Genomic DNA, 22,125 nt, shown 5'->3' on the forward strand with positions numbered 1-22,125 from the left:
CTTATCTAACAAAATAACTTACGATAATGGTCCAAAAACTAGTACAGCCAAATTTATGTTATAGAAAAATGTTAATTATAAATAAAATAAAAAGGAAAAATTAAGAGAAGCAAAAAACTGGAAAAATTTAGTGTGATTTAGTTTGTAATTTATTTTGCAATATTTTGCTTAAATTTTTAATTATATTATCTTTCGATTTCTAAATATGTTTGGTGACTAAAATATTATTTTAATAAATATATCTGTTTAATAAATCTATTTAGCTTAAATGCACCAAAATACATTGTTTTTTTAATGGTTCTACTTAATTATGCTGAGCGCTGCACAAGAAACATTAAAACATACTAAATTGTAAGGAGGACAAAGGAGGATAGGGCAGAGATGAACAAAATATTACAAAATGATGCATAAATTAAAAATAAAATTTTATGTTTAATTACAGGGGTCAAAAAATCAACAAAAAAGTGTCAATTACAGCGTAAATTACTTCCAATGAATTTAGCAAGGGGCTGCACGGTGGCGCAGTGGGTAGCATGCTCACCTCACAGCAAGAAGGTTGCTGGTTCAAGCCTTGGCTGGGTCAGTTGGCATTTCTGTGTGGAGTTTGCATGTTCTCCCCGTGTTGGCGTGAGTTTTCCCTGGGTGCTCCGGTTTCCCCCACAGTCCAAATACATGCACTATTGGTGAATTGATTAAACTAAATTTGTTGTTGTTGTTGTTGTGTGTGAATGTGAGAGGTTATGGGTGTTTCCCAGTACTGGTTTGTAGGTGGAAGGGCATTGGCTGTGTAAAACATATGCTGTATAAGTTGACAGTTCATTCCGCTGTGGTGACCCCTGATAAATAAAGGGACTAAGCCGAAGGAAATTAAGGAATTTAGCAAGACCATAAAGTTCGGGTTTTGTTTGTAGACGTGCAAGATAATTGCCATTTGAAGTAACTTCCTTTACTGTTTATTGTATTAGGTGTATGGCTAACCTGTAGTGCACATATTGATTAGGTTTACATGTTGCCAATATTATAATAAGTCTATGGATATTGGACAAACAAATTTAAAAGTCACTGTAAGTGTAAAGTATAGTCATTTTTCCATCTGGATATATGCAAAGGTGTTTCGCACAGATCTTTTTGAGAATTTTTATTATTGTTGTTGTTGTTGTTGTTGTTGCTGTTGTTTGTTTGTTTATTTGTTTTTATTGTCCATAAGATTATTTTCAGTAACATGAACTTGCATGTTAAAATGTGTTTGTTTTTTAACCAGTTCATTTAAACTACTTATTTTCTTACTTAACTTAAGAAAACTAATGAGAATTATATATTATATTATATTATATTATATTATATTATATTATATTATATTATATTATATTATATTATATTATATTATATCAATATGTTATTATATATTATTATATATTATTATATTATATATTATTATATTATATTATATTATATTATATTATATTATATTATATTATATTATATTATATTATATTATATTATATCATTATGTTATTATATGTTATTATATTATATTATTATATGTTATTATATATCAATTTATTATATTATTATGTTCTTATTTGTTATATTATATTATATTATATTATATTATATTATATTATATTATATTATATTATATTATATTATATTATTATATGTTATTATATATCATTATATCATTATATTATATTATTATGTTCTTATTTATTATATTATATTATATTATATTATATTATATTATATTATATTATATTATATTATATTATATTATATTATATTATATTATATTATATTATATTATATTATACAAAAAAACTTTTGTTTTGGATCGCATATGTAATGGCGTAGCGTGATGACGCATAAAGTGAGGCGGAGTCAGTCAGACAGGTTTCACAGGTGTGTCGCTCCGCAAAACACCAGAAAGCAGGACGAAACTCAGACAAATCTCTGCTTATTTCGGTCTTTTTTGATAAAAGGTAGGCTCAGAGTCAACACTCTGGTTTAATTCCGAGGTACTTGTAATATCTTCTCCACCTAAAGCTGTTTGTTTTGATAATTTGATTGAGAAATGTGCAAATATGGAGCGACTAACAAATAAAACGTTCAACTTACAACATAAACACCGTCACACTATTTAAGCAAAATTATAAATAATCTTAATAACATACATAAGTAATAAATACACTCAATCACAACAGTTTATTGATAACGAAACGCCATGCCACAATGGTTTCGGGAACTTTTTGTGTATTCACGTGAACGTGCATTTGAGATGTAAATACGCATTTCCTCGTTATTTTTTAGGCGATGGCAGGCTCAAACAGACATCATCACACAAGGGACAGAGACAGAAGAGATGATCACAGACACGACAGGAGATACAGAGAGGACAGGGGGACACCAGATGGAGAAGACAGATCACGAAACCACCGAGATAAACAGAGATACACTGACCCCCAGAGGGACCCCCGGGTGTATGAGGACACCCGATACCACAGTCAGGCCGCGTAAGCAGTGGTTTGAGGTTTATTTTTTGTTTATGAACCCGCATGGATCAGAACTCAAGCTTTTCTATGACTTGATTGTATTGAGGTAAAATTGGTTTTATATTCGCGCAATAGTTCAGTGCGACATTCATCTAAAACGCTTAACGTAAAAAAGCTTAACGTGGATAAATGTATTTAGAAATTAACATGATAAACCTTTTTCCTGGATAATATAATTTTACAAAAAATATTCTTTGCAAATTCTAGATAGTAAAATCATATTAGCAGCAAATGACTATTAAGCATTGTTTACAGTCAAATCAATTGTGCTAATGTTGTAAAGGCATGCTTACATGCAGGGGTGGACTTAGTGATTTGGGGGCCCTAAGGGCACCTATTCCAGGTATGAGACCCTAGAATTATATATATATATATATATATATATATATATATATATATATATATATATATATATATATATATATATATATAAAGAGTTCAGATGCAAAAACCTTAAATGCCATCTGAAATTTTCTTCTATTATTACCATTTTTCTCAGGCTCCTATGTCTTGATGCAGTCATTTTACTTTTATGGTAAATAACAGGTTATTTTATTCAATTTTAACATGAAATAACTAAACATAAACATAAGAGGCTGAGAAAAATGCTCATTGTTGAAAAAAAAATCTAGATGGCACTTGGAGGGTTTTGCATCCGATTATATTTATATATATATATATATATATATATATATATATATATATATATATATATATATATATATATTAAAGGTTGGCATAGATTTTTTTTTATGTAGATTATTCTCAAAATTAGTAAATCTTTAACACGGGTTTCTCAAGCCAGGTGGCGCATTAGACCAGGGGCTCATCTCCTGTTTCCAAAATGCATCACAAACTGCTTGAGAAACTGTTCTGCTATGATAATTGGTGATGAAAATAAATGATGTTTAATAAGGTTTACTTGTGTTTACGAACTGTTTATTTAGTTAAACATAAATTTTGAACTGTAGGCCTACATAAGCTACATCATTTTTTTTGATCTTCTTAATCCGACTAAAGTCATACCTGAACTAAACAGAAATGGAATAAAGACGTGGAGTATGCAAATATTAGTGGCATTATTAAAGAACACCACAATCAAACTATTATTATAAGACTTTTCACCATATTTTCTGACAAGATCCACACATGCGGCTGTCAGTAATGGATCATTTGGCGTGCGTTAATAAAATCCATAACACTCTCACCAGTCCTTACTCCTTATTTGCGTCTAATACCCCAGTTTGTCACAGGGGCATGAATGAAATGTTCATAAGTTAAAGTGAAACTGCAGTTAAAGTCAGGCATCCAGCTGATTCAGAAGGGCACTTTTTTGTCAGACGGCTCACTGGTCAGGTATACATCTGTGCTAAAATATCAAGGTGAAAGTCATCATAGCTTGTGTAGAACAGACCCAGCTTCCAACCCAACTTTGAGAATAGATTAACAGCAATATTTGTTTTATCGCATCATAAGAGTCTTCTGTTAACGCAGCATCTTAACACCGATTACGGCCCACCACTAATATATATATATATATATATATATATATATATATATATATATATATATATATATATATATATATATATATATATTTAAAATAAATTTTGTCTTCCTAATGTACAATTAAAGGCAATAAATTTACAAATAATGTTTCGGCCAGACCGCAGGTTCGCGGAGGAAACTATTTTCTTCCCAAATGTTCTCAAAATTCTCAGTCTTGCACACTCTCCCTGCCTCTACTCCGGTCGCTGGCAGACTGGTGTCACTAAAATCTCTGTGATTGTGAACAATAGCAAGAAAATAATAAATGCTCCGTTTAAATTGTTACATTTAAAACAGAGGAGAAGCAGATCGGTTTGACCATACCAAATACCTCATGCTCGCGGTGCTAAAACATTAGCTTTTTCCATTTTATGGACTTCAATGGGAAAGAAAACGCTTGACGTGATGTCTTTCACTTTGTCTATGGAATTGAGAATCGTTCTTTTTATAGAATTTAGGGTTAATTACAAGAAAAGTTTGACAGAAATTTGGATTTCTCTGGTTGACTTTTAGGAACTTTAAGCCACGTTAAGCTCTTTTCACGTTAATTGATTTAGAATGTCCCCGTTCAGACTACTTGTGACATGATACCTACATTGTTTACTAAAGTACTTTGACTTTTTGGTCTGAAATCACATGCAAGTATGACTTTGCAACAATTGCACAATTGAAATTCAAAAATCGCTGTGAGATCGCATGAATGAGGTGGTTTCGGCTCGATTGAAACGAACTCTGGAGGGGATCGATTGTAGTGAGAAAGCGATACGATCCGAGCCCGGCTATATCACAGTGTATTATGGATATGTCATAGGCATATATTCGGCTATATGAAGAGAGAATGATGAGTAGGGCGGGAGGTCATTCCTACCGGTAATTGTACATTTCGTGTAAAATACGAGAGTAAAAGCATGCTGAACTATTAATGAGAGCTCTTAATCCGTTAGGAAAATTGACCGAACTTCAGAAGTTTATTTGTTATTTCTCTCTACAATGTAAAGCCTATAATGCATAAGCCAACTGCTGTGTATGAGAAAGTCTTACCTCTCTGCTCTATATTCGGTGAAGATGTCTGAGCGCAGCTTTTTGCTTAAATTGTCTTATTGCTCATCGTTGTAAATTAAAATAAGGACGCATGACAGCTGAGCAGGACTCTGCTAAATAAACCTTGAAACTTTGATCAATGTGAGTTGAGTTTACTCGCACATGACTTGTTTTAGCTACTTTGGTCCGTTTAGAAACTTTATGCAACTTTTTTTTATCCCTGTTTCAGAGCAAATGAATCGATTCACAGGTCTGAAAGCACCCTAAAACCAACTTTACCTCAATCCTGATTGTGCGTCTCTTTTCCACAGGCCCAGCAGTTACGCAGAAAATTCATCTTCGTACTATGATGACAGTCAAACATATCATCGTGAAGAGGCACTTTATAACCTCGGATACTTGACAACAAGCAGAGGTAAAGGCAGAATTTTTTATTTATTTTGTAAAACCATTTTAAAGAACAAAAACAGTATATTTATGTAGCAAGATATCTTTAGTTTTACTTTTTACATGAACTACAAACTCTCAAACTGTGGTATACGAGACCAGTTCTGTAGTGTTGGCATTTCAGATACTGTAAACTCAGGAATCTCCCCATGCTGCATCATTGGTAAAATAATTATTACAAATGTGTTTAAATGAAATGAATAATGAAAGAATAAAATGTACACACTTTTAACCCTTTGACGCCTACGATAACTCTGATGTGATCTGACAGCATTGGCTGTTCCCTAAAGCGTATGTTCACCTCACCAGAAAGTTTACTGTAGTACATTGCATCCCCAGATGTTAAAAATCAATCTGCTTGGCGCAGTGCCTGAGGAAGAGGCGCGAGGGGCGCCAGTTGTGTTGGCATTTCAAAATCATCAATACAAATGTGTCATTGTAGTTGTGTAAAATAATGTGTTTTTGACATATAAACTTATTTGTTTTTTAAAGCACCGAGGCGTTTGGTTTAGTTTGTTACCTCAGATTTAAGCTAATTAATTTGGTGATTCAAATGGTGTGAGACGCAGAACATAGACCCGAGCAACTTTGCCATGCTTGAAGCTTAGAGGTAGAATATAATTAAAGTTAGTCTCCGTATGCAGACGGAGGGCCCGTGAACTGTCTGCTTAAAAACAGTGGTCGGTGCATGGTTAATGCGAACTTCGCGGTTCACTTAATATGTGCCCTCAGTTATATCCACGTCTAGTGCAGTAGAATAGAGAGGGTGGCGTCCCCGACACTATCCTCACCACCCGCGCCCTCAGTTATATCCGCATCTAGTGTGGTAGAATAGAGAGGGCGGCGTCCCCGACACTACCCTGACCACCCGCGCCCTCAGTTTTATGCGCATCTAGTGTGGTAGAATAGAGAGGGCGGCGTCCCCGACACTACCCTGACCACCCGCGCCCTCAGTTTTATGCGCGTCTAGTGTGGTAGAATAGAGAGGGCGGCGTCCCCGACACTACCCTGACCACCTGCGCCCTCAGTTTTATGCGCGTCTAGTGGGGTAGAATAGAGAGGGCGGCGTACCTGACACTACCCTCACCACCAGCGCCCTCAGTTATATCCACGCCTAGTTTGGCAGAATAGAGAGGGCGGCGTCCTTGACACTACCCTGACCACCCGCGCCCTCAGTTATATCCGCGTCTAGTGCGGCAGAATAGAAAAGGTGGCGTCCCTGACACTACCCTCACCACCCGCACCCTCAGTTATATCCGCACCTAGTGTGGCAGAATAGGGTGGGCGGCGTCCCCGACACTACCCTGACCACCTGCGCCCTCAGTTTTATGCGCGTCTAGTGTGGTAGAATAGAGAGGGCGGCGTCCCCGACACTACCCTGACCACCTGCGCCCTCAGTTTTATGCGCGTCTAGTGTGGTAGAATAGAGAGGGTGGCGTCCCCGACACTACCCTGACCACCTGCGCCCTCAGTTATATGCGGGTCTAGTGGGGTAGAATAGAGAGGGCGGCGTACCTGACACTACCCTCACCACCAGCGCCCTCAGTTATATCCACGCCTAGTTTGGCAGAATAGAGAGGGCGGCGTCCTTGACACTACCCTGACCACCCGCGCCCTCAGTTATATCCGCGTCTAGTGCGGCAGAATAGAAAAGGTGGCGTCCCTGACACTACCCTCACCACCCGCACCCTCAGTTATATCCGCACCTAGTGTGGCAGAATAGGGTGGGCGGCGTCCATGACACTACCCTCACCTCCCGCGCCCTCAGTTATATCCACGTCTAGGGCAGCAGAATAGAAAGGGCGCCGTTCCCGACACTACCCTCACTACCCACCCCCTTAGTTATATCTGCGTCTAGGGCAGCAGAATAGAGAGGGCGGTGTCCACTACTGCTCCCCCACCCCCACTTTAGGGTTTACGGACACGTGACCGTCCTTTGCCTAGAGCGGCAGTTCAGCTTGCTCCGGCCCTGCGTATGAGTTGGTCAAGCACTGTATATATGCATTCAATCACTCGCCTTTCTGAGACACATTGGCCTGCTGTAAGTGACGAGCAGTAAGCAGATTTCTAATGTAAACATGTAATTTCAATTCTAATTTAAATATGTCATTCCAAATCCTATTAAAATGCCGGCAGCTAGCTCTCTGCAACTCTCACATGGTCGCCCACTGAAGCTAAGCAAGGCTGTGTCCGGTCAGTACCTGGATGGGAGAACACATAGGAAAGCTAGGTTGTTGCCGGAAGTGGTGTTAGTGAGACCAGCAGGGGGTGCCTAACCTGCGGTTTGTGTGGGTCCTAATGCCCCAGTATAGTGACGGGGACTCTATACTGTTCAGTGAGCGCCGTCTTTCGGATGAGACGTTAAACCGAGGTCCTGACTCTCTGTGGTCATTAAAAATCCCAGGATGTCCTTCGAAAAAGAGTAGGAGTTTAACCCCAACCTCTGTCCATCATGGCCTTATAACCATCCCCATATCATTATTGGCTTCATCACTCTCCTCTCCACCAATCAGCTGGTGTGTGGTGTGCGGTCTGGTGCAATATGGCTGCCGTCGCGTCATCCAGGTGGTGGATGAGGAGATTCCCCCCTATGTGTAAAGCTCTCTGAGTGCTTAGAAAAGCGCTATATAAATGTAAGGAATTATTATTAATATAATATTTATTATTGGGTTATGGTGCAACAAAATTGAAGGGTCACATTTAATAGTGTGTACATTTTCATTTATGTGTGAACTATCCCTTTTAATGTGTTTTAGGCGTCTGTCAGGGCTTAGAATTCACCTTAAGCCTATTAATCATCATCTGCGCTGGAGTGAACTACAGTAACTCAGGTCGCTATCGGGACATCGCCAGCCTAGGCGGTTTATACCAATACTATTACGGCGGAGCCAACGCTTTCACCGGAGCAGAGGCGCAGAAGGTCCAACAACTAGATGACCAGTTCTACCAGCTCAAACTGCCTCCGTACATCTTCAGCATGGCCTGCGGAGGCGCACTGATGTTTTACGCCGGAGTCTTGCTGGCTCTGGGAGTTTTTCGGATGCCATATCGATTCCCTCCGCTTCTCCTGGGCGAAGCTCTGCTGGATGTGCTCATAGGCCTTGGGTTTCTTCCCGCCGTTGCTTTCTACTTCATCAAGCTGCAGGAGATCTACAACAACTCCATCTGCAAGGAGAGGGAAGCCATGTACAGCAGCAAAGCGCTCAGAGGGTTCGAGTGCAATTTCAACGGGGCAGACATCGCCGGTGGGCTGTTTGGCGTTTTGGGGGTCATTATTTTCCCTGTTAGCGCAGTGTTTGCTATTAGGGCCTTCAGAAGAGTGAGGAAGATGAAGCAGAGGCCGGCTGAAGACAACAACCTGTGAGGGTTTGAGCATTTCAGATGGAAATACACATGTGGAGAAGCTCAGGAGCTCTTTGGTTAGTATTTTAGAAAAACAGAAGGATATTTTTTATATATTATTAATTTGTTTTTGTTGCTTCTGTGAGTTTATTTGATTATAGATGACTTATTTGTATTTTTATGTACTGTACATTTCTATAAGGTTAATATTTACTAACATGAACATTTACTAATTCACTATTAAAATCCAAATTTAGGCTTGTTAGCATTAGTTAATGCACTGTTAGTTAACATTAAATAACAATGAACAGATTTATTATCTTTAACATTAAGAAAGATGAATAAATATTGTTATAAATGTATTGTTCACCGTTTAGTTGTGTTAAATACATTAGCTAATTAACATTTACTTATAGTAAAGTGTTAACAGGATTTGATTAACAAGGAACTCAATTACAATTACACAAGCAAATCTGTATTATATCCCATAATCATCATTTAAATACGTCTGAAGAGATTCCAGTTTGTATTTTAGTATTTTTACAGCGTCTACTTATTTCTTTTTTTCTATTGTTGTCGAGAATTTATTGTTAAGGACTTTTTTTGTTGTATTTTTATACTAGAAAGTACTTTTATTTTAGAAATTTGATTAAACAGGAATGCACAATGTATTTAGTTACAAGCTGCACAAAATAATTGTCTTAATACACAAAATAGTTTCTGAGGATATTTAAAATTATGTATTTTCCTATTTTATGCTTAGTTTTTTTGTAATAAAATATTTTACATTAAAAATATAAACACAATATTTTAAGGTGCCCCTATTGTGTTTTTTCAGCAGTTACCTCGTGTAGTTTGTAATGTAGCTGTTTGTTAATCATTTCTGAAACTTTGCAGATGTTTTTTCAACATCCATGAAAACTATTTTACTCTTAAACACACTCTGCAGTTTTAGCCGAGGCTTTGAAGAGTTTTTTTTTTCATTGGTTTGTTAATGCAGGTTTTTTAAAGCAAATTCCCTTTCAATTGATATGGTAAAAATGATACCCACCTCATGGTCTAGAATAGATACAGGTGTGGAGGATACACCAATCAATATACACACACCGGCCACTTTATTAGGTACACCTTACTAGTTCCGGGTTGGATTCGCTTTTGCCTTCAGAACTGCCTTATCCTTTGTGGCATAGATATAAGATACTGGAAATATTCCTCAGAGATTTTGGTTCATATTGACAGAAATGGAGACTTTGAGCAGGCAACATTTTTCCAATCTTCCATCGTCCAGTTTTGGTGAGCGTGTGTGAATTGTAGCCTCAGTTTCTTGTTTTTAGCTGACAGGAGTGGCACCTGGGGTGGTCTTCTGCTGCTGTAGCCCATTCGCCTTAAGGTTGGATGTGTTGTGCATTCAGAGATGCTCTTCTGCATACCTTGGTTGTAACGAGTGGATATTTGAGTTACTGTTGCCTTTCTATCATCTCCAACCAGTCTGGCCATTCTCCTCTGACCTCTGGCATCAACAAGGCATTTGAACACACAGAACTGCCGCTCACTGGATATTTTCTCTTTTTCAGATCATTCTCTGTAAACTCTTGAGATGGTTGCGCGTGAAAATCCCAGTAAATCAGCAGTTTCTGAAATACTCAGACCAGCTGGTCTGGCACCAACAACCATGCCATGTTCAAAGTCACTTAAATCCCCTTTCTTCCCCATTCTGATGCTCGGTTTGAACTGCAGCAGATCGTCTTGACATAATACAAGACATTTCATACATTTAGAAAAGCACTTAAGAAACAAGTTATTATTGTACAAACTTAATTATTTCTGTATATTTTTATCAGTTAATAAATACAAATTTGATTGGATGGAAACTTCATAATTAAAAAATTTCATACACTTCAAAAAAGCCTTATGGGGCACTTAAAAAGTGTCATAATTAATTATGCAAACTAAATTAATTCTGTAGATTTTTATCAGTTAATAAATACATTTTTCATAGGATGCAAAACCATAATACATGAAATTTCATACATTTAAAAAGCATGTGGGCACTTACAAAATTGAGTAATAATTAATTTTATGCAAACTAAATTATTCCTTTATATTTGCATCAGTTAATAAATTCAATTTTAAATGGATGCAAACCAACAACAAAAAAAAAAAACCAAAGCCTTATGGGGCACTTAAAAAGTGTGTTATAATTAATTATGCAAACTAAATTATTTCGGTTTTTTAATCAGTAAATACTATTTTTTGATTGCATGCAAACCCATAATACAAGACATTTCATACATTTAGAAAAGCATACGGGACACTCTTAAAAATGTGAGTTATAATTATGCAAACTAAATTAATTCGTAGATTTTCATCAGGTAATAAATTAAATTTTTTAATGGATGGAAACTTCATAAACAAATTCATACATTTAAATAAAGCCTTTTAAACTTAAAAAGTGATAGTAAATGATGCAAACTGAATGATTTCTGTAGATTTTCATCAGTTAATAAATTAACTTTTGATTGGATACAAACCCATAAAACAAGATATTTCATACATTTAAAACTGCAAATGGTGCACCTAAAAAGTTATAATTAATTAAGCAAACTAAATGTTTTCTGTAGATTTTTTTTTTGTTAATAAATAAAATTTTGAATAGATGGAAATCCAAAATACAAGACATTTCATACATAAAAAAAAAACTTAAAGTGAGTTACAATTATCCAAGCTAAATTAATTCTGTAAATTTTTTTATCAGTTAATAAATACAAATTTGATTGGATGGAAACTTCATAATTAAAGAAATTTCCTACACTTTCAAAAGCATATTGGGCACTTAAAAAGTGTCATAATTAATTATCCAAACTAAATTATTCATGTGGATTTTCATCAGTTCATAAATACATTTTTGATTAGACGCCACCCCATAATACAAGACATTTCATCTAAAAGCATATGAGGCATGGGAGTTAAATTATGCAAACTAAATGATTATTTCAGTATATTTTCATCAGTTAATATGTTCGGTGTCAATGAACGGCTCAAATATCAAGCATAATCTTTAGTTTTCCATCTCTTTACGTTATACAAACTATATAAGAAGCATTTCAGGTCATGCATGAAAAACAACCGTGAGACATCCACGAGCCGTGTTTCACAGTAAAAATCTTTATTGCTACTTGGCTGAAAAGTGAATTAAAAATACAGCTTTCTGCTCAAAACTAAGCATAGCAGCATCTGAAAGGAAACGATGAGCCAGCACCCACTCGAAAAACAAAAAACAAATGCAAAGACGTACAGTCCTATAGCTGACACGCAGCAAAAGTGCTCGCATTCGTCCATTCACTAAATCAGTAAAACAACTCTAAACTAAAAAATACAGTTCAATAATTTAACACAATGAAAATATCCAGCAGCTTACTGCATGCTAAAATAGAAACTTAAAAATATACAATATGCTCCGGATATTAAAACAATTTCTTATAAACAGAAGAGTTTATATTTTATACAAATGATCACGTTATAATATAGTCTTTATATATATATTTATATATTTATATTCATTTATATAGGGCATGCTTTCTCACATTGAATACATGAATAATTAGTACCGTAGTGGGCGACAGTTTACCATTCTGCACTGGAGGACCTAGAAATTTGCATGAAAACGATGAAGTACAAAAATAAACCTCAGCTCCTTGGCATTGAGAGGAAATATTAAAGCGTCTCTTAAAAACAAAACGCACAGAAACCATGACGAGGTCGAGCTTTGGTCACGTCAAACAACAGGCGCAATGTCTTAATCCACGTCTCTGCAGGACCAACCGTGAATATGTGCAAGGAATACGCCAGATAAAGATGCATTCGAAAGCAAATTCTGAGCTCCGCTAGCGTAAAACCACAATCACGCTACATGCACCGACGGCAACTCTCACACTAATGAACAAACAGGCTTAAATGCTTTAATTGTTTTAAAAGAAAACGTTATTTAAAGTGAGCGCTAGTTTCTGAACACTCCCTTCATCTGTGATTGGTCAGACAGATAGCCCCGCCCCCCACGCTCAGCAGTTTGAAATGCTCTATTCTATCCAAAGAGATATTAAATAACCAGTTAACCATTGATTCTGTACAGAAATTCCACCAATCAGAGTCGCAGCGAGAAAAATAATCGAAATAGATTTTTAGCTCCGCCCACTAATTATTAAAAAATAATGTTGGAATATTTTTTAAATAAAGTGTGCGATAATTTTAAACCCAGCCTTCATCTGTGATTGGTTAGACAAAAATGTAGCACCACCCCCATGCTCAGCAGTTTGAAACACACACAGAGAAATCAAATGAATAACTGGTTGATTCTGTACAGACATTCCACCAATCAGAGTCGCAGCGAGCAAATCGAAACGAAATAGATTTTAGCTCCGCCCACTAATAAAATAAATTATTTAAAATACTGTGAACTTATTTTTTAAAAAATGGTTGAAGAAAAAAATGTTGGAGCAGTTCAAAATTGAAGTGAGCACTAGTTCCTGAAAATTTTCTTCATCCGTGATTGGTCGGACAGATAGCCCCACCCCCTAACGCTCAGCGGTTTAAAATGCTCCATTTTATCCATAGAGAAATTAAATAACCAGTTAACCATTGATTCTGTATATAAATTCCACCAATCAGAGTCGCAGCTAGGAAATTAATTGAAATTGATTTTTAGCTCTGCCCATTAATTATTAAAATATAATGTTGGAATATTTTTAAAATAAATAGTGTGCAATAATTTTTAAACCCTGCCTTCATCTGTGATTGGTCAGACAAATATGTAGCCCCACCCCCATGCTCAGCAGTTTGAAACACACACAGAGAAATCAAATGAATAACTGGTTGATTCTGTACAGACATTCCCCCAATCAGAGTCGCAGCGAGCAAATCGAAACGAAATAGATTTTAGCTCCGCCCACTAATAAAATAAATTATTTAAAATACTGTGAACTTATTTTTAAAAAAATGGTTGAAGAAAAAAATGTTGGAGCAGTTCAAAATTGAAGTGAGCACTAGTTTCTGAACATTTCCTTCACCTGTGATTGGTCGGACAGATAGCCCCACCCCCTAACGCTCAGCGGTTTAAAATGCTCCATTTTATCCATAGAGAAATTAAATAACCAATTAACCATTGATTCTGTATATAAATTCCACCAATCAGAGTCGCAGCTAGGAAATTAATTGAAATTGATTTTTAGCTCTGCCCATTAATTATTAAAATATAATGTTGGAATATTTTTAAAATAAAAAGTTTGCAATAATTTTTAAACCCTGCCTTCATCTGTGATTGGTCAGACAAACATGTAGCTCCACCCCCATGCTCAGCAGTTTGAAATGCTCCATTTTATCTATAGAGAAATAGAACGAACAGTAACTGGTTGATTCTGTACAGAAATTACACCAATCAGTCGCAGCAAGCAAATTGAATAGAAACAGTTTTTAGCTCCGCCCACTAATCAAATAACATATTTAAAATACTGTGAACTTTTTTTTTTTTTTTTAATGGTTGAAGAATTTTTTTTGAAGCAGTTTAAGATTAAAGTGTGCACTAGTATCTGAACACTCCCTTCATCTGTGATTGGTCGGACAGATAGATAGCCCCACCCCCTAATGCTCAACAGTTTGAAATGCTCCATTTTATCCATAGAGAAATTAAATAACCAATTAACCATTGATTCTATACAGAAACTCCACCAATCAGGGAGTCGCAGCGAGCAAATCAAAATGGATTTTTAGCTCCGCCCACTAATCAAATAAAATTTTTAAATACTGTGAACTTTATCTAAAAAAAAATGGTTAGAAAAAAATGGAGCATTGTAAAATTATAGTGTGCACTAGCTTCTAAACACGCCCTTCATCTGTGATTGGTCAGACAAATATGTAGCCCCACCCCCTAAATATATATTACTTATTACTTACTTTTAGCTTAGCTTAGCATAAGTCATTGAATCGGATTAGACCGTTAGCATCTTGCAAAATTGTTTTAAAAGAGAGATTCAATCATTTTCCTGATATGAGAACTATACTCTTATTCTGGCGTAATAAACAAGAGACTATGCCGCAGTACCACAGGCACAATGAAATAACTAAATGTCCCTTCTGTCTTATACATAATGCAGCTACAGAGGATTTAAGCTTTAAATAGGAAAATTATCAGGCTCATTTTACACTCCTAGTTGAGTTTTACTATTTCTGAATTTATTTAGCTAAACTCCGGGTTTGGAAGGAGCACTTTTAGCTTAGCTTAGCATAAACCATTGAATCAGATTAGACAATTAGCATCTCAAAAAGTGTTTTAATTCATTTTGATTTCCATCAGCCTTAGTACACAAAGTAACTACAGAAGATTTAGGTTTAAACAGCAAAATTATCTGAACTTTTTGGTGTCCAAAAAAAATGTAAAAATAAAAAGTGGAGTGTTCCTTTACGCATACAGCTCTGTTGCTATTTTTAGGCTCATATGGCTAGGAACAATACTCTCATCCTGACGTATAAGTCTGCAATTATATAACTTTCATTATATAATGATATAATTTTCAATCTGTCCAAGTACATGATGTAAACACAGAAGAATCAAGCTTTAAATAACAGAATTATCTGAACTTTTTGCAAACGATGCTAATGGTCTAATCCGATTCAATGATCTATGCTAAGCTAAGCTAAAAGTGTTTCTGCCAAATGTGGAGATCTGCTGAATAGATAAAAAAAATGGTCAAACTCAACTGTTTAACTGTAGGGGAGTTCTAAAATGAGCTTATTTTGCTAAAATGTGGAGTGTTCTTTTAAGCATACAGCTCTGTTGCTATTTTTCAGGCTTATATGGCTAGTACTCTCATTCTGGCGTATTATTCCACAATTTTATAACTTTCATTATACAATTGTATCATTTTCTGTCAGTCTTAGTACATGATGTAACTACAGAATAGTCCAGCTTTAAATAGGAAAATTATGGAAAGTTTTTGGAATCGATGCTAATGGTCTAATCCGATTCAATTATCTATGCTAAGCTAAGCTAAGCTAAAAGTGCTCCTGCCCGATCTGGAGATCAGCTGCTTAGAATAAAAAATGGTCAAACTTAACTGTTTAACTGTAGGGGAGTTCTAAAATGAGCCTGTTTTGTGGAGAAGAAAAAAATTGGAGTGTTCCTTTAAGCATACAGCTCTGTTGCTAATTTTGAGGCTGATTTGGATAGGAACTATACTTTCATTCTGGCTTAATAATCTGCAATTATATAACTTTCATTATATAACTACAATTTTTTCCATCTGTCTAAGTGCATGATGTAACTACAGAGTCAAGCTTTAAATAGAAAAATTATCTAAACTTTTTGGAATCCATGCTAATGGTCTCATCCGATTCAATAGCCTATGCTAAGCTAAGCTAAAACTACATCTGGACATCACCTGATTGGGTTAAAAAATGGTCGAACTCAACTGTTTAAATGTAGGGGAGTTCTAAAATGAGCTTTTTTTTTTTTAAATGTGGACTGTTCCTTTAAGCATACAACTATGATAACATAGGGATCAATTTCTTGTGAAATACACTAACGCAACAAATGGGAATTAGAATATAAACCTTAAAGAAATGGTGCTTTAAGGCCATGACAGAAACAAACATCTGAGTCATGCTGGGCTGCTGCATCCCCTCCACTGGCTTCAGCTCTCAGTTAAACCCCAGGGAAGACTCCAATTCTCAAAATAACTCACTTTAAGTACCACTATTTTACAGCGTTTGGCACACGAGCTACAGTTTCAGGTCTGTAGGCAATTAGAATGAACAACTAACGGCAGCAAATGCTCAATTCAAAATCTGTTCGACGCAGGGATCCAGATTAGTTTGATGGCAGGCTTTTCTCCCACATATAGCAAACACTGGAAGTTTTGGCACAAGAGCATATAAACTAATCGAATAAGCTTGTTGTAAATGATAGAATTCACCTTGAGATGAGATGGCTTTAACGCACTATGAGCATACAAACACGCTTAAGCTCATTGATGATCTACAAATTCAAGTACTGGGTTTATTTTAGAAACTCGGCTGATTAAAAAAAAAACAACATCATTATTCTACACTAAAACATTGCTGCTTGTTTGAACTACTAATTTAAAATGATCCTAAAGGACATAATTTTTGAGGTTTTTTTTAGGACAGCTTAATTGTTTTATGTTCTGTCAACTTAAATTGTAAAAATTGTTAAGTTAAATTAACCGATTTGTGTTAAGACAACATGAAGGGATTGTGTGGAACCTAACATTTTGTTATAGTGTACAAAAGTTTTGTTAACAGGAACCAGGGCACAAGTGAAGAGCGGGGGTGGGGGGTGGTGTAGTTGGGTGGATGGGGGGGTTGTGGGATGGACCAAAGTAAAAACTGGTGAGGGTGTTGTAGAGGTAGTTGGGGGTGATTGTTGGAGGTGGGGGCGGTAGTCGCGGATGAAGGGAAAACATGGTGGGGGGGGTTGTTTTTTTTGGACGAAAGAGAAAAGAGGAAGGGTGGGGGGATGGGTTCATGGGCGAAAGTTAAGAGTGTGTGGGGGGGCGGTTGGGTCTGGAGTTGGTTGCGGACAAAAGTGAAGAGCGGGGGTGGTTTGGATCGTGGGCCCTTGATAATGTCTTCTTTGGGGGCCCCTAAAATGTGTGGGCCCTTTGAATCGTCATAACTTCCTCCCCCTAGAGGCGCCCCCTGACTAGAAATATTATAATCCTATTTAAGCACACGTAAAAAACGGGGGTTGGGGAGTGGAGGGTGCGGGGTGTGTGTATTGGGGTGACTGGGGGCAGGGGGGATGGGGGGGTAGTGTGGTGGGTGGTTGTGGGACAGTAGTTGTGGATGAAAGGTAAAACTAGTGGGTGGGTGTAGAGGAAGTTGGGGTGACGGGGTGGGGGTAGTGGCGGTAGTCGCAGACGAAAGGGAAAACATGGCGGGGTGGGGGGGTTGTTAGTTTTTTTTAACAAAAGAGAACAGGGGGGGGGGGGATTCACGGACGAAAGTTAAGAGTGTTGGGGGGCGGTTGGGTCGGGGGTTGGTCGCAGACGAAAGTGAAGAGTGAGGGGTGGGGGGTGTTTGGTGGTTTGGGTAGTGGGCCCTTGACAATGTGTCTGGGGGCCCCCAAAATGTGAGTGCCTTTAGAATCATCATAACTTCCTCCCTCTAGCGGCGCCCCTGACAGGAACTATTATAATCCTCTGTAAGCACATGTATAAACAGTTCATAATGAATTCTGAAAGTGCACCTAGGAAATTATAAATATAATCCAATACCACTGATGCTCTAAAATTGCCAATTGCATTTGATAAAATCAATTAATTTAATTTATATTAATCAAACATGGGCTTTGCGCTTCATGTCCCTATCTATGTATTAAATAATTATATAAAAAAAATAAACTTTAAAACATATTAATGAATTGTACAAAAAAACCAACAACTTCATTTCTGGGAAAACCCTGAAAAAACAACAAGAGTTGTTTCCAATGAACACCACTAGATGTCTCTTCAAACCATAAGCACAGTGTTTTACTGCACAGAGTTCCCTGATACTGTGATTGTGGCAATGACAAACTCAAATGACCCTTTGCTCAGGTCCCCTGTTTAAAAAAAAAACTAGCCTGTTTCCTTATACGTACGTACCATGCGTGGCAAAAACAGAGCACACACACCCAAACAGACACACTGCACAATACATCATATCATTTGCCCTTTTCCTCTCATACCGAAAAAAAACCCCTAAAATGCCAGCTGTTCACTTTTTTTTCCTTGATAATGAGAAAACATCCCGACTTCACTCAGATCAACAGCAAAACCACACTACTACAAAGACCCAATGACAAATTCGTGGCCCACAGGCTTGTCATGTAGTCATGGCACACTCGAACTTCAAGTACTCTAAACAACCCGAGACGGCTCAAGTTATGATTTCAGACAAGGTTGTAAGGTCTTTCTGCTCCCCAAACGACTTGCACCGAGAATTGGATGTACTAAGAGATGGAGGTTTGTGTCTCCATCCCGCTCTGACCTCCATCACAAGGCCGATTCCCTCTCCAGAGTTTTTGTGTCAAGTTCATTGTACTCTTGTACTGTGCAAAGGGTTCTAGAGACGCCCATGGCTTTGTCTGGAACGTCCCGAATGCATACAAGTGAGGAGATCAGGGGAGGTGGAGAAAGGTCTTTTCAAGGATACACCACTCATCCCTCGCTTCCGTATAGTCAGAGATCTGTTTGAAATATTCCTCGAGAACTTCAAAAGTGCAGATTCCCAACTCGTCGCCATTATGGGAAGGTAGGAGAGCAAGACTGCACGTACGCCAGAACAGTAAAGGCTCTCTGAGCCTCAACCGTCTTCAAGAGGCACTTTTCTCTTTTTTTTTTTTTTGGTCTCAGTTATTCTCTTTCCGCCAGAAGGCAAAATCATTGAAGCCTACTTTTAGCCTGTGACCTTTGATATAAAGGGCGAATGTCGAAATGAACTCACGCATGGTGATGTATAAGGTACTCCAGCTCCATGCTGTGGTTTTTGGTCAGGGATAGCCCATGTGTTTCTCCACAAGACCTCAATCTTTCAGATGTCATCGGTCCTGACATTTGCACCCATTTCCACCCTTCCGGTCCTCGTTGTCAGATCGGATGTGGGATTGGATGTGGCTACTCCATCGCAGATCAGCTCAAGAACGCACATGCAGGGACCCACTCATGATGACGGCGCTAAATAAGGACTGGAATATCTCGAAGGCAGGAAGAGTGTGCTAGCCTCTTTGATGTGGCACTATGATGAGGAGATGCTCCAATGGTGTGGTCCACTATAGAGCAGTGTCGTAGACGTCCTGTTGCAGAACAGTGCTGGGGTGGAGTCCAGGGATGGTGGGGTTAGGTTGGTCCCAGTTGGGATCTCTTGCTGAGGGCGGTGTTGATGGAGGTGGAGGCCCAGGAACCACAGGACTTTGACCCCTCAGCTGCTCCCGCACGTCCTGCTCCAGACTAGGTGGAATAATTAACTGATCCTCCGGATCTTGCTGAGCCGGTGCAGCGAAATATCCAGACTTCTTTTTAGGGGCCTCCAGTGCTACTTCAATGATGTTGTGGCTATCCTCTGGAGCCACTACAGAACCATTAGAGAGCTTCTTCCCGAAGAGGCTGGAGGTGGACGGAGACTTCTTGAGATCTGAAATCTCACGTCCACATACTGCCAACAGGCAGCCGTTGGTTGCAGAAACCACCACGCTATTTTGTAGCCGCATTTTGGTGGCATAGTCCAAACCCCTTGACTCATGGCGGCCATCTAAGTCCTTCGGACTTTCAGGTGGATTAGAGCGCAGCTGAAAAGCGCAGCAGTGAATGTCTACCTCCACCTCTAGCTTACTCCCGTTGGAGATGACTCCTTCTAAAGGAGCCTCGTCGTCGCTGTCCAGTCCATTGTCAGACTGGTTGCTGGAGAAGGTGGCACTGGAAGGTTGTCGCTGGAATAGAGCCGTATGCACTCCTGGGCCCAGACTTGGCAGGGGTCCTGTATTACACAAGGTAGCAGCAGGATGCAGACTACAACGGCGCTCCGGACGAGCTGTGGTTCCCGAAGATGGGTGCTCATCTGAGGCCGTAGATCCAGCCTCGCTGCCCACTTCCGAGGCGGACATCTCGCTGTTGAACTCTGAAGCAATGCCGCTACTTGATGATGGTGTCGCAGGGTCACCAGGGGACACCGAAATCGGTAAAGGTGCCGGAGCAAGAGATCCTCGCGGTTCTGCAGTCACAAGAGGAGGCTCACATGTACAGCTGTCTTCTCCAATACGCAAGGCAACCACAACTGCTCCGACATTATCCCGGCAGCCATAGCTCTGTGCCAGCGTGCAGAGCTTTTTGGCAGCAGCACGAGGGTCTCTGACAGCTAGCACAGTGCTCACTGCCTCCTGGTAGGAAACCTTCTGGAAGAGTGCTTTGTTTCCTAGGATCAGGAACTCATCTTGGGAACACAGAGGCTCTGTGTGCACCCAGGGTTTGGGAAGCACCCAGGGAAACAGGTAGGAGCAGCCAAGTAATCGTGAGCAGCACGTTACCCCGCTCACCTTGTTATCCTACAACACAAAAGAATCAAATGTTTAGAGGCGAAAAGAAGCTTTTACTGCTCACTCACATGGTTAAGTATAGTTTTACATTTTTAAATTAGCTTTTATTTCGATGCTATTTTTTATTTGCTGTACAACTTTAGTTTGAGTTCCTATCATTGATGTTTTGTTTAGTTTTTATTTTGTGAAAACATTATTATATAGACCTTTTTCTTGGAACGCAAAATTACCCATTATGCTTTGCGTGTATGCGCAAGGAGAATGCGAAGAACTTCCGGTCGGCAGCTGATGCGTGTAAACAGTCACATTTGGACAGCTTTGAAACGATAGTTTTAATCTATTTTACCTGCTTTTATCCTCTTTGAACTAATACTGTTGTCCATCAGCACCATCTCCTGGACTGATCATTTAAAGAAATGCGATCAAATAGGATGGAAAACAGCTGCTGTGAGGCGTTTTCCCCTCGTTGTCAGACGGCATCTTCTGCAGTTTAAATAAAGCCTCGTCATCGCTAAAGTCAACAGTTTCTCTTTATTTCAAATATATAACCAGCCCAAACAAATGTAATTCACCAAAATGTTTGACACACACACGTAGCCTGTACTGTGCCACTGACACACTGATTTAATAACTGTGACAAAGTGAAAATATAGGCTAGTGTCAATTCGAAATGACAGAAAAACACAAACCGTGGTAAAAACAACACACGAAATAAAACACAAACGGCTCGCGATTAGAATAAACAGCAAATCAGCCAGCAGAGGATCAATAACAGACTTTAATTGGTCATTTTTGTAATTTGCACGACTTTCATACCTGTTAAGTTTCATGCCAGTACTCTGGTTTGCTCTCTCTCTCTCTCTCTCTCTGTGTGTGTGTGTGTGTGGGTGTTAAAGAGCCGCTGAGCTAACAGCTGACAGGCCGGGAACGCACACACACACACTATATTTCTGACGGCAGACACGTGAACTAGGAGAACGTTTTTCTCGTATTTCTGACGCGCTTGAACCACATGTGACAGATTATAACGGCTTTAACAGACACATTTCTAAGTTGTATGTAACAAAAACACTCTGTTATCCATTAAAAACGTTATTGAAACCCATTTTCGGAGCG

General features: G+C 38.3%; 2 protein-coding genes across 3 annotated transcripts in view; one reads left to right on the top strand and one right to left on the bottom strand.

Annotated features, from left to right (window-relative positions):
- The first annotated feature begins 1,862 nt into the window (after positions 1–1,862).
- Positions 1,863–9,733, top strand: marveld3 (MARVEL domain containing 3). The gene is given in 4 exon segments (NM_200529.1): positions 1,863–1,979; positions 2,308–2,510; positions 5,450–5,553; positions 8,342–9,733. Coding segments are annotated over 3 exon segments (912 nt in total). The 5' UTR covers positions 1,863–1,979; positions 2,308–2,310; the 3' UTR covers positions 8,950–9,733.
- A 5,452-nt stretch (positions 9,734–15,185) lies between these two features.
- Positions 15,186–22,125, bottom strand: part of phlpp2 (PH domain and leucine rich repeat protein phosphatase 2) — a 105,880-nt gene continuing 98,940 nt past the window's right edge. Inside the window, exon 19 of one of the 2 annotated variants that reach the window (XM_087262243.1) lies at positions 15,186–21,018. In XM_087262243.1, coding sequence (XP_087118369.1) covers positions 19,750–21,018 — 1,269 coding nt within the window. In that variant the 3' untranslated portion in view covers positions 15,186–19,749. The remainder of the gene's footprint in view (positions 21,019–22,125) is intronic. The other variant, XM_087262244.1, reaches the window with a different exon arrangement.

Source organism: Danio rerio, chromosome 7 (assembly GCF_052040795.2).
Source record: "Danio rerio strain M-AB ecotype USA chromosome 7, GRCz13ab, whole genome shotgun sequence".
Lineage (NCBI taxonomy): Eukaryota > Metazoa > Chordata > Actinopteri > Cypriniformes > Danionidae > Danio > Danio rerio.